General features: G+C 32.0%; 1 protein-coding gene across 2 annotated transcripts in view; it reads left to right on the top strand.

The window, feature by feature from the left end:
- LOC106464150 (S-adenosylmethionine synthase-like) overlaps positions 1–10,589 on the top strand; it is a 33,169-nt gene extending 22,580 nt beyond the window's left edge. For both annotated transcript variants that reach the window (XM_022391990.1, XM_013924271.2), the window contains exons 6-9: positions 5,118–5,336; positions 5,832–6,014; positions 8,401–8,534; positions 8,930–10,589. In XM_022391990.1, the coding sequence (XP_022247698.1) occupies positions 5,118–5,336; positions 5,832–6,014; positions 8,401–8,534; positions 8,930–9,032 (639 nt within the window). In that variant the 3' untranslated portion in view covers positions 9,033–10,589. The remainder of the gene's footprint in view (positions 1–5,117; positions 5,337–5,831; positions 6,015–8,400; positions 8,535–8,929) is intronic.
- Positions 10,590–13,133: the final 2,544 nt, after the last annotated feature.

Below are 13,133 nucleotides of genomic sequence, written 5' to 3' on the forward strand. Positions count from 1 at the left end.
ATTGCAGATTACCTTCTTCAGGTAACGGAGCATACAGTTTCGTTGTTACAATTGCAGATTACCTTCTTCAGGTAACGGAGCATACAGTTTCGTTGTTACAATTGCAGATTACCTTCTTCAGGTAACGGAGCATACAGTTTCGTTGTTACAATTGCAGATTACCTTCTTCAGGTAACGGAGCATACAGTTTCATTGTTACTATTGCAGAGATTACCTTGTTCAGGTAATGGAGCATACAGTTTCATTGTTACTATTGCAGAGATTACCTTGTTTAGGTAATGGAGCATATAGTTTCATTGTTACATTCCAAGGTTAATCTTTGGTAATCCTATCCCTTGTAAAAAAAAATGTTACTCAACTTATCCATATGATGGATGTTGATTTGGATAAGAAAACTTAAACAAAAAAAATGAAACTACTTGTGATAGCACACATAAATAATGCATATGATTATGTAATTCCAAGAGTGTGCTGATAACTTGTTCATTTGTTTACACAAAGATGTTCCCACTGTGATAATTTAGCTTTCACTGTACTCTGAGAGGGTGTCTGAAGTACAGTTGTAAAGCAATAAATAAATGATTGACAACTTTGAAAAATGTTTCTTTGGCTGTAAACATAGTATGTTACAATTTGTAGGGTTGATTTAGATTTAATTTATATTTTTCAACTTTTCATTTTACACTGTATTGCTGATTTTGTTATGCTTAGTGTCAACGTAGAAAACTTTTTTTTCAATAAACTATTTTGTGTTATTCATTTAGAAGGTTCTAGAGGTTATGGAAATTATATTTAAACTATAAAGTTAATTTTTTTTTTTTTTAACCTGAAAATTGCTTTGCGCACTGACTCTGTGGAGGCTTAGTAATTTCTTTATAAGACTTGTAGTGTTTACTTAGCTTGCCAATCTTCATGGAGATGCTCGTACTGTATTCAAGTTATAGTATGTATAGTTTTATGGTTACATGGTTGGTCAAATTGATCTAGTCTGTATATGAAGTTAAACAGCCTTTCCACCAATTAGTAAAAATGGGAAGCCCATGACTTCAAGGGCATTGATTTAGCAACACCCATTCAAAAAGTTGGAAGTCTCAGAACATTGTAATATATGCTAAATGTGGCTGTAACTGCAACTTTTTGCATTGCATGTTCCAAACCAGAGCATTTGGACTGGAAATCTTTTGTTTGTCTTGTTTATCAGTGTGTGTACATTGTTGCTTGGAATTCATCTATGAAATTTTGTCAGGGTTCTCCATAGGATTTTGGAACTGGGTATTAAAACCCATGGGTGTCAAATTCTTATTGTAAAGCTCAATATTTTAAGTAAGTGTTTTATCATAATATAATTACAACTCTTGAGTAAACATCTTTTAGTCTACCAGTCAAGTTTCAAAGATGCAACAAGTGACAACTCTGGATCAGTTATTGACCACCTTACAAACAAGCTGCTTAATAATCTGATTAGTTTCTTTTGATTGCAAACTGTAATTGTGTAGCTTGGAAGGCCAGACTAATCAGATGTGACTGATCAGTTTACAGGTCATCTGCCTGACAACTCACCCATGAATATACAATTAAAACTGATAGCGCACTCATTTTTGTTAATACTTGCATAAATGAAGTCTCTGCACAGACAGGAAACCACATGACATCCATGAGCTTGGCTATTTACATGGATCAAGCCAACTTACAATGTAGCCTGTATACATGTACCTTAACATCCATCTCAAAATGTAAATGGACTTGATATTGCTAATTACTCTAAAATCAGTTATTGTTAGAACACTAAAGTAATGAATCATTTATTGTTGTTTTACTTTTATTTGTGTATGTGAACAAAGATTTCATTGTGTGAAATTACACCACATGGGACTCTGGGTTATTGAGATGAATCTGGAACGGCCTGTGACATGGACTTTTCTTTACGAAAAGCATTTCGTTACAGCATCCAATTTACCATCGCATCATTACAAAAGCTTTTGTTACAAGAGTTTTTTGTGATTGGTGAAACTTGTTAGTAGATTTACCACTACCTAATTCAAGTACTGGAGGACACCACTTCACCCCTTTCTTGCAAAAATGATACATATATTATGTTTGCAAAAGTTATTAAAGGTGTTTTGAATTCAAATCAAAGTATGTTAGATTAACAACCCATGTTTTAGTAGACCTAATTCGTTTTCACTGTAATTGATGTTTTATGTAATCGTCCATGACACCCTCTACCCCCTGTAACACGTCGTAATACAGGCTTAGACACACCCTCACCCCATAGTGTTATGTAATTTTTGAATGGTCCCCAAATGATTGTACAATTTACTGTTATAATTTTTTATTATTGTTACCAATCAATCTTGTATTTAAAAACTACCTGTCTCAAAATCAATATTTGTAACAAAAATGCCAAGTCACAAAAATGATGTAAAAAGAATGTACACTTCACAAGTTGTCCTAGTAACAATGTAGTGGTAATGAAGTGTCCAGTAAATAAATGTTTGGATCCCACTGAGACCATTCTTTGTATTTATTTTTCACTTTTTTATTACCATTTGTTATAACTCAGGAAAGTAAACAAATCAACAAATAGTGCAGAGATTTAAAAATACCAACCATGTGACACTGAAATCAAGCTACTTCGGAATATACAAATGTCATACTGTTCAATGTATGGGTTTAAGATAATTTGTATTTTCTATTATTAAAACTCCCAACTTGTTCCAAATATTTTGAAATGTTTTGACAATATCCAAATTAACATGCAATATCTATGCCAATGTTAAAGATAAACTAGCAAAGGTCACTACATTTACTCTTGTGATGATTACAAGTAAATTATATGGATTAAAAAAAAGGTTGTGCATTTTAAGCTCATGTAAAGATTAAAAACAAAAAGACACTTGTAAGGGTTGCAATAATAAAATGATGTCTGTCAGAAACTGGAAAATGTTTTTGTAGGCCTAAGTATGTATAGGAACAAATTGTGAATATCCTGCGGGCTTCCACACTAAGCTTTACCGTAACTCAAACTCTGGCACTTGCTTCAGAGCAAATGCAAATAATGAAAGCAAAATTAGACAGTTTAACTTGGCACACATTTGTATTTACTAACACATAGATTCAAAATATTGCATTGCTGTATCTGATGTTGCATCATAACAGGATTTTCCCCAACTGTAATTGGATTTCAAATTCACTGATAATTATTTTATTTAGCCCAGTATTATGATGCAATACAAACAACTTTATCACTCATTGGAAATGAAGAAGCAACATAGTTTTGTTTTTTATTATTACCAATTGTATATTACTTGTAGCTTCAGATTGCTAAATCTTAAGTTTGAGCCCTCCTTCCACACATTCAATTTTTGTCATCCAAAGGAAAATTCTAGTCATGTAGTAAGCCGGGGCAATCAAAATTGGAAGCACAATTTTACTGAATGTGCATGGGGTTGGTCCAAGGAATGTTGACTGTAATCCCAAATTTATGTGTATTGACATAACATGGAAAACTTTTAGTAAAATGTAAGCATTGTACATAATGGGTATCTTACAAAAGTATTTGTATTCAAGATATGCTTGTTGGTTGAAGACAAGTCGAAGTGAAAGGTGGTGTTTACATAAAATATATTTGTCCATTATACAGCTTGCATATTGTATTTGCATAACCTCTAGAAATTCTGAAATGCATATCTACGTTTTTTTTTTCTCAGTATCTCTGTCTATTGTATATGGTATTTACTCTCCTCTACCACAAACTTTTGCTCAATTGGCAATGCATGATAAAAATAGTAGTTGATAACTCTGACATTGAATACACACTATGTTGAATTGCACTCTGTAATAGGTTGTGAGGTGTACTTTGCCCTCTTGCCCATGCACAAAACGTTTACGAATTTGGAATTTTAAAATAATCCTTATTATTTCTCCAAATATAACTTGTTTCAGTAATTCCTATTATATCAGTCTTCCATTTTAACTAGACCTGAACTTGTCTGTTCTGTTCATAATACTCCTATATTAGAATAATAACTAAGCTTATTCTCGAGTCTCCTATCTTTATCTTTAAATTGATGCTTTATCTTAAAACTATTTAACTTGTTATGCTCTAATTCTCCTGTTCCCAAATTCCTCGTTGCCATAGGTATTGTATTAATTTGTTTATTTCCGTATTCTCTCACCAGTATGCAAGCTTACTTTCTATTGTCTGTAATGAATATATATGTAGAGTTTCCCCAAACATCCTGTAGCTTCACCTTCTTAAGTGGTTCCCATTACTAGTTTATAATTCACCCTGACCCTTAAACTATCCCATAGATCCAAGCTTTGAATCTTTAGTATTTTTTGTTTCCTGCATCTAGCCCAAGGAAGCACTCCTGAAAGGGCTACATCATTTTATTCCTAAACCTCTGAAGTAGTTCTTTATATTTTCTTAAGGAGCTGATTTGCAATTCCCATCATAATTTCTGTTCCTTGGTACTAGCAGCTAAACTTCCAATATGCTGTAATGTGTTGTACTCTAGAACCTGGCAAGCAGATTCTGGTTACATCCTTTCTGTGTACTGCTCCACAAATAAGCAGTTGCCAGTCCCAACCAGGAATAATTATTTGTTTATGTAAAAATAGTTCATATGCATGACAACATCCTCTCCAGACAACTTGAACATCTGCCCTTTTGTTTTTGTTGATTACATTGACCTATTATTGTGTATTCATTGAGATCTTACTTAAATACCATGTTTTTGTGGTTGAACTTGTCAGTCCTTTGTGTAAATGGAAGAATTAAGTTATTTATACTATAATATTATACTTATAGCTGGTAATACTTTTTCTTTTCAAACATTTTTTTTTCTTCAAATTTTGAAGTATTAATGACACAAATTTAGACTTGTAACCAATTTTATGTTTCTATATTTATCAAAGTGTGTCCTAAATTCTGTTAAGTTAATGACTAAATTTACATCCAGAAATGTGTTAAGGATAAGTATAGTATTTTCAAGGGAAGTATGTAATTGTTATAAACAATTCCACATTTAAAGTAGGTGGTTAGAATATGCAGATACTACCATAAATGATTTGTTTTACTTGTATGGTAGTGGTAACAAGTTTTTGTTTTGTAGGTTACTTGTGAGTACTATTTTGACCAAGGTGCAGCTGATCCAGTGAGAGTTCACACTGTTGTGGTTTCCACTCAACATACAGACAATATACCATTGGAAGATGTACGTCACGAGGTCATGGAGAAAGTCATCAAGGAAGTAATTCCTGCTAGATATCTTGACAAGCAGACAATCTACCACATTAACCCCTGTGGCAGCTTTATTTTGGGTGGCCCGATGGTAAGTTAGCATATTTGTTGAGATATGAAATGTTTATTAAGAGGGTTTTAATTAAAATTGTTAACGTTGTCTTGTAAAAAGAAGTACTTGAAAGTATTTACACATAAATGGAAAGTCTTGTTAAATTGTTTTTGGATCACCTTTTTTTCTTCTTTAACATAAACAGAGTAACCCAAACCCCCTTTTTGAGATTGAGGAGATATTGTGGTAATTTTATTTTGTCATGCATGTTTAAGATTACAAATTCTCTATATTAAAGCACTGCTTACCAAACAGTGAGGTTTTAAACCTGAACTTAGAAATTTTAAATATGCTGTATTTTTGAAATGTAAATATTCCAAAATTCAATTGCTCAAGTACAGTTTGTAGTGTAGTGAGTTAAAGAATAAAAGTTATTAAATTATGGAATACGTTGCTACTTCATATATGTTTATTAGTTATAAATAAAAAGCAATGTTAAAATAGTTTAGTGTAACATGTACATGGTGTATTCAGGGTGACGCAGGCTTAACTGGCAGAAAGATTATTGTTGATACCTATGGTGGATGGGGAGCTCATGGAGGTGGAGCATTTTCTGGCAAAGATCCAACAAAAGTGGATCGGTCTGCAGCCTATGCAGCCCGTTGGGTGGCCAAGTCTTTGGTAAAGGCTGGACTGTGTAGAAGGTGTCTTGTACAGGTCAGAAGTGCAAACTTTTATAACTTTGGACTATTTTCCAATAACTTCTTCATTAGATGGCAGTAATATCATTCCTATTACAGTAAATCTTGTTTCTATTTTGATATATGTTTAATTATAAATATTTTTTTGTAATTTTGTTTTTCTGTAGGATTTAAGAGTTATTAAACAAATTACTTTAATTTAAATACTTTTTCTAAACCATTTCTGAGGACCATATGTTACAAGTATGTAAGTGTTTCTCTTCAAACTTAATCTGGACTACATATTCTTTTAGTTTTAAAAGTTAAAATGAAAGGTTATTAATTTAAATTTGTTTAATGCATAAAAGAAATGCTATGGCCTACGGCTTTGAAATACTAAAGTACTTGCAGAAAATAAAAAAAAATACTTGTTTTTGAATGGATGGCATAAAGACAGAAGTAGATACACTTTGACATAATTCTTAATATAATTAAGTATGAAGACATCAAAACTAATTGGCTGACAAATTATACATCAACTGGTACAAATACACATTCTTTTAACTTCTTTTGTGTTGTAAATGTTGAATACTGAATAAAATATAGTAATTAAAAGACCTTATCCTGATTTGTTCTGGAGTCCTGCACTATATAAACAAAGGATAAATGGAAGTTGTAAAATTGTATCAAGGCAAAATCCTGATTTATAAAATTTGGTCATTTCCCACCTTTTGATTTTTATGCAAGTCTGACATCTGATATATTGTGATGCAAGTGACTGGTTATGCATCCTGTGTGTTTAACCTTTTTGTAGTGGATAGATGTTCAGGTTGATCAGAGCACACTTGCAAATAGACTTTGAACATTTTATTCTTATTCTGTTACTGAAAAATATTGCAGTAATGATACTTTAGCATTATATACTACTTGTCTTGTTTACTTTCACAGATGTAAGTGAAAAAATGTTGAAACTATAATTTATATTGTGTCTAGATGTACGAATCATAAACATTGAACTCCTAGATGTTTGTATGTATTTCTCCCAATCATGTGTCAGTATTTTTGGTTAGCTTGACATTTTAGTTTTAAGGCTTCCTGTTTGTAACTGTGAATGTATTGACTGAACACACACTTATTGTATCACCTGGAATGGTACTAGTAAGATATACCACACCTTAGAAAAATAGCAGTATTGCCGTGTTGAAAGGTGGTTATTGTTCATATGTAAATCTTTGTCAATCACACCATGCTTGTATTATTTGTAGATGGCATTTGTCTGCTTCAATTAGCAAAATATACTGATGAATCTCTAGCTAAAACTGATTAGGATATATGAAATGGAAATGATCAATAACAAAAATAATCTTTCTTCTGTTGCTTTTTTTTTTTTCAAATGGTATTTCATAAAAATATGGTATATTGCAGCCTAAAATATACAAATACTAAAATTTTAAGAAATTTAATGCCAAAACTAAATTTAAAACATTAAGTTTAATGCAATTCAATTAATTATTTGCACTGAGATCTAAAAGAATGGGATATTGGTGATATCCTTCTGGTTGTAAGAAATTAACATTTGGTTGAAGTGCTTTTTCTTTGCACTTCCTGATGTTTTCAATATGAAGTATGATTATCACAAATACCAAAAGCAGCCTGGTAACAGTGATTCACGCTTAAAATCTGTTTTATTAAACGGAGCAATCAATGACCGCTTTGGATGAGATTCAACATGTCTCCCATACATGCTTAACTAGAGTAACGTCTAGTGCAAGTGCAGGTCACTGTTTAGTCGGTCCAGGGATGTGACTAGTTTAGCATGAAGAAGATTGGCATTATTATCCATTAGTTTCAAGTTGGTGCAAATTGCAGCAATATATACCAAGCACAAGGGTTTATAGGATATGGTCCCTTATTGAATGGCATTTGTCCCACTAGAGGTCCTTTTGTCCAGCAATTACTGTTCCTGCTATACCTCACTTTCCTTACCTCCATGTCTGTCATGTTTGTATGTGTGTGTTAAAAGGGGGTTGCATCTGTTTCTATATTCTCTTGAAATAAATATATTCCTGTTACCTGGCTGTAAGGTTGACATGGAGCTTTAGTATAAAAAATCATTTTTGTGCTCTTGATCCACTGCACATGTTGGCACCATTACAGGTAAGCTGCTTTATGCCTTGCTGTGAGTGTAATGCTCTTCGTCTCAACAATGATAATATCTACTTTTGAGAGCATCTGATTCTGAGTAGGTACCCTAAATCTGAGAGCAAGAATCAACAAATAGTAGCTACATTATTGTTTTGTATGATAATCTGAACAACTGTACCATTAATTTGAAAACAGTTCCACATTCTGCTTTTAACACTTGTAGCCAGTGTAGTGTGAAAGATGAATTTTAAAAATGTTTTTTTTTTTTTATCATTTAGGTTTCATATGCCATTGGTATTGCTGAACCATTATCAATAACTCTGTTTTCATATGGAACATCGGATAAAACTCAAAAAGAACTGTTGGAAATAGTGAAGAAAAACTTTGATCTACGACCAGGATGTATCATTAAGTAAGTAATTTAGTTAATCTTAAATAATTTTTCTTATAGAGCAATGGTCATTGCATCACATGACATGAATAGCATTAACAGTATTAATTTTATTAGCACCTTCCTCTCAACCTAGCAGTTCTTCTGACTGTGTTACGTAAATTATGTTCTGAAGAAAGTCGTAATTTAGGAGCTAGTGATATTTTTTTTCTTAAGTCTATGAGGAAAGAATAGTCATTATATTAAAACAAAAAAAATGATTTTTTTTAAAACATTGAAAGTTGTGAATTAAGTATTTTTAAGGGGTTTCCAAAGTAAAACTTGTTTCAGGTACTATTTTTCTAACATTCCTTTAATGATTAAAAAAAAATGTGTGTGTGTATATATCTGATTTTACTTTATTGTTTTTCCTTTAGGGAGCTAAATTTGAAACATCCAATATACCAGAAAACAAGTACCTATGGACACTTTGGGCGTGCAGATTTTCCATGGGAAATTCCAAAAAAACTGAAGTTTTGATGAGACAGCATTTTTATTTAATTAATACATAATTAGGGCATTTTGGGGGGCCCAAGGGGTAAAAGATCACTGTGAATGAATCACGGTAGGCATGGTATTGTTTAGTTTTCCAAAGTATGAATGTTGTATTCTTTCATGTTGGGTCAGAAGCAACTGCTTGAGAAGAAAATATTTTGGGGGACTTTCTTTTCCTGCCTGCTGCAAATGTGTTACTTAGAAAATGGCTATTCTCCCATGAGACTGATTTTTATACTCACAGGGGAAGCACATTTGTCTTGTGTTTATGAAGATTTGAATGGAAAAGAGCACTTTTCTTAAACACTCGGGTTCATGCCACACTGGTCTGCTCATCTTGACGCTTGTTTCTGACATATTTCTGTGTATCTGTTAGGTTTTCATGTAATGAGCTTACATACTGTAGGTTTTAGTTGAAAGGGATATTGGAATTTAATTTTTTTTAATGGTTCTTTTTTATACATACATGTTGCACTGGGTGATAAAAGTTCATTTACTATAGACTGTCTTGACTTCAAATTAAAAGTAAGTGTTCCAGTTTTGAAAGAAGTGTATAAATATAGTAAGAATTTAAATTTAAACTATTTACTGTACAGATTCTGAAACTCAGACTGTTGCAGACAAATAAATTGGCAAGTTTTTATTTTATATTTATTTTTTTGTAAAAAAAAAAAAAAAATGGGGGAGGGCAAGACTGTATAACACATGTCATTATCTTGTACTCTATTCATGTATTAGTAAAAAAAATAATTTTTTTTCAAATATTATTGAATATATAACCAATTCATAATAGGAAAAGAAAATGCAGTTTAAACACTTCATGACAATTATTTGTGTGCAAATCTTTTAATTTATATATTGATATAAATATTTTAGCTTTCTTAGTTTATTGCATCCAGTGATCATTGGGACTGAAAAAAAGTAACTGTAGATTCACTTGACTTTTCTATTAATTGTTTATTGTAGCAGTTTTAAGTAGAATATACAGAAATGGTCGGGAAAACATTTGCTCCTTGGTTTATACATATATATATTTTTACATAGACTGTACTAAACTATCATGCACTATATACATCTTGAGTTTATTCTCATTCCATTAGTGTGGGTTTGCCTCACTGACAAGGGCCTTAGGGGGACCTACATCATGTGCTTTTACTTTGGTTGTTGAACTACTACCTGTTCAAATAGTTATGCAGAATAAGAGAAACTTTAAACATGTGCTATTTAACATATGCCAGTATAACTTAATTTTTTTAAGTTTTAGTGAATGAGGATATTAGCCCACTAAAGAAAGGAGATATAAATAAAATATCATGTCTATTCTTGACTTGTAAGTAATTGATCTTGAGTAATATTTGGAATCAAAGTTTTGTTTAGCGTGAAGACTAACTCATTTGGTTGATGTTCTGTCATATTTGCAACTTCATTTGAATAAGGTATGTATACAAGTGTATGTAACTTGGCACTGCCCTGGATATCAATAAGGTATGTATGTAACTTGGCACTGCCCTGGATCTAAATTAAAGCTTTTTTGTGAAAAGATGTTGATGTAAAATTTTTTTTGAGAATCTTTTATGAAATAAGTCACAAAATTGTTATAATGACTTGGGAGCTGAGAAGCATACTTATTTCAGTACCTCTACTTGACTGACACTAATGCACCTTCTGCAACTCAAATCTCTGCATGTTTTTCTATCGAGTGTCTGAAAGTTATAAACATCTTTAAAATCATCTTAAAGTGAGGTAATCATTACTGGAGAAAGTTCTGGTGTAATCAAATGATTCACTGAACAGAAACTTAAGTGTGAAATACTACAACAAGGACAACCTTATCAAGATTTATGTATTCATACTCCTGTTTATGGCAGCACAAAGGAGAAACGTGTACTATGACAGGGTATTAGATTAAGCCATTTCTAAACTTTTACTTTTTATCTGACAGTATTTTTCATCTTAATTACTGTTGGTTCACTACTGTTAATACAAATACATTTTGATATACACTTTTTGTTTAAAAATGACTCAAAGCACACCTGTTCTTTGATGCTTTTTTTTTTTTCTTTGATACATTGCTCTTGCTTTGCAGGATGTCCACCAGTCCCAGTAGTGAAGAAATTCCCCTTACACTGCTTGATTTTGAAGTTTCTTTGTATACATGTATTACCAGAATTTATATATTTACATATTTATTCCTGAGCAAAACTCAGGTTGTGGTGATTACTCTGTAAACTCACGTTGTTAAGAGAAATTTTTAGACTATTCTTGTTCTTACCATTAATCTGACCACAAGTTAGTAAAGAGTAGATAACTTTATCTAATATGGAAACTGTCCAATATAACGAGGTAACTCTTGGCTATCTCATGTTTTCATGAATAGTTATTTTTAAAGACAATTCATTGGTTGATTTTATGGGTAGTATTTGTTCCACTGTTTTTCAGTGTATATTCTTGGACCACATTATATTTTTTCATGAACTACTTTTCATGTTACTGTTCTATTGAGAGACTACATGCTGTTTTTTCTTTGTGGATTGACATTGTAACTGCCAGGCAAAACCCACATAGACTAAATGCCCTTCCACTAGTAACTAGTTCTGCATTGGGGGTGGCTATGTCTTAACCTTAGGATATCTAACCAGGTACGTGTGTGGTTGAAAATCAAAATAATTACGACCAGCATAGTTTATCTTAGATAATTACTGTAGTGAAACTGAATATTAAATACATCAAAAAGTTCTTACAGATACCTTATTTAAATACAACCTTTCTCTGCGAAATGCAAATTTACAGTAACTCTTTTATTGCTATGTCTTTAGATAACTTCTTGTACTGATTTTATATACATTAGCATTTTGACTTCTGTATATTTTGAAGTTCAAATTTTCTTCTTGGTAAATCATTATAGATTGAAACATACAAAAAGACTGATTCTCAAAGACATATTCCTACTTGGTCAACTTGCAAATTAAGTGTCTTCTCTTTGAATTGTCTTATTAGTCTTGGCTTTGTTAATGTGTGTTAAATTGGACATTTTCAAAATTGAAATGTGCTGCGGGTAATTATAGAGTTTTGCGTGTGTGTATGTGTGTGTGTGTACATATATATATATAAGTGGGGGGGGGGGTAACAAAGAAAACAGATGCATGTTTTAACATTTCATTGCTTACCCCTAGCTGGGAAACTTTGAGAAATTTAAAGGGAAATATCCTTTCTTCTTGGTGGTACAAAAAGTTCCAAACTAGCATGTGGTTAATATTATACTTTTAATTACTAAAATGAACACTGTATGTGGTGTTAAGTATGTGCCCATGGCAGTGAAAGTATTTTAGCATTTTAACTACACCTTGTTTATTTCGGGTAAGATACAAACTTTTATGTACAAGGTCGAGGCTGGCAGAACATAATTCATATTAGAACGAGTGTTGTGACACCTGACAATAATACATTAAATACTTTTATGTTTTGGGACAAAGTTTTAGTTCGTATTGGTGAAACAAATTACTGTACATGCAAAAAAAAAAATATCATAGAACTCCGTATTTAGTTAAGAATTATTCTACAAACAAAAATATGTAATTGTATTTACATCGGTAGAAATATTTGTCAACTACCAGTTCTCCAAGTTCTAGGGCACCATCTGATCACAAAACATACTGAAATTAGCATTTTATTCCCTTTTATAATTACACTTTTTCTTTTCTTTTTTTCTGTCGTACTTGTCAACTAATTAAAGTCAAATGGCTATCCGATATTCACGCGTTTTAATGATATTTTCACCCTAACTATCTTGAATATTGGGGTACCTATTGTTTGATTCAAAATATCCTACGTGATCTTCCTTATTGAAAAATATCCACCAGAAACTGTATGAAATAGTGTTTCCTATTTTGAATTATCCCCGAGTGCCAAATGTATAGAACATTTGAAGTTTCAATGTAATAAACACTTTTGTGAACTGTGTTAAATTTATTTTTATATACGAACTTGTGTATGGCTTTGAGCCAGACGTGGCTTACTAATGGTTAGCGTGCCCGGACTGAAGGTTCGTAATTCGCGACTGTCGAAGAATCTAGTCGAGCGTTTCTC

The sequence above is a fragment of the Limulus polyphemus genome, unplaced genomic scaffold (assembly GCF_000517525.1).
Source record: "Limulus polyphemus unplaced genomic scaffold, Limulus_polyphemus-2.1.2 Scaffold57, whole genome shotgun sequence".
In the NCBI taxonomy this organism is placed as follows: Eukaryota; Metazoa; Arthropoda; class Merostomata; order Xiphosura; family Limulidae; genus Limulus; species Limulus polyphemus.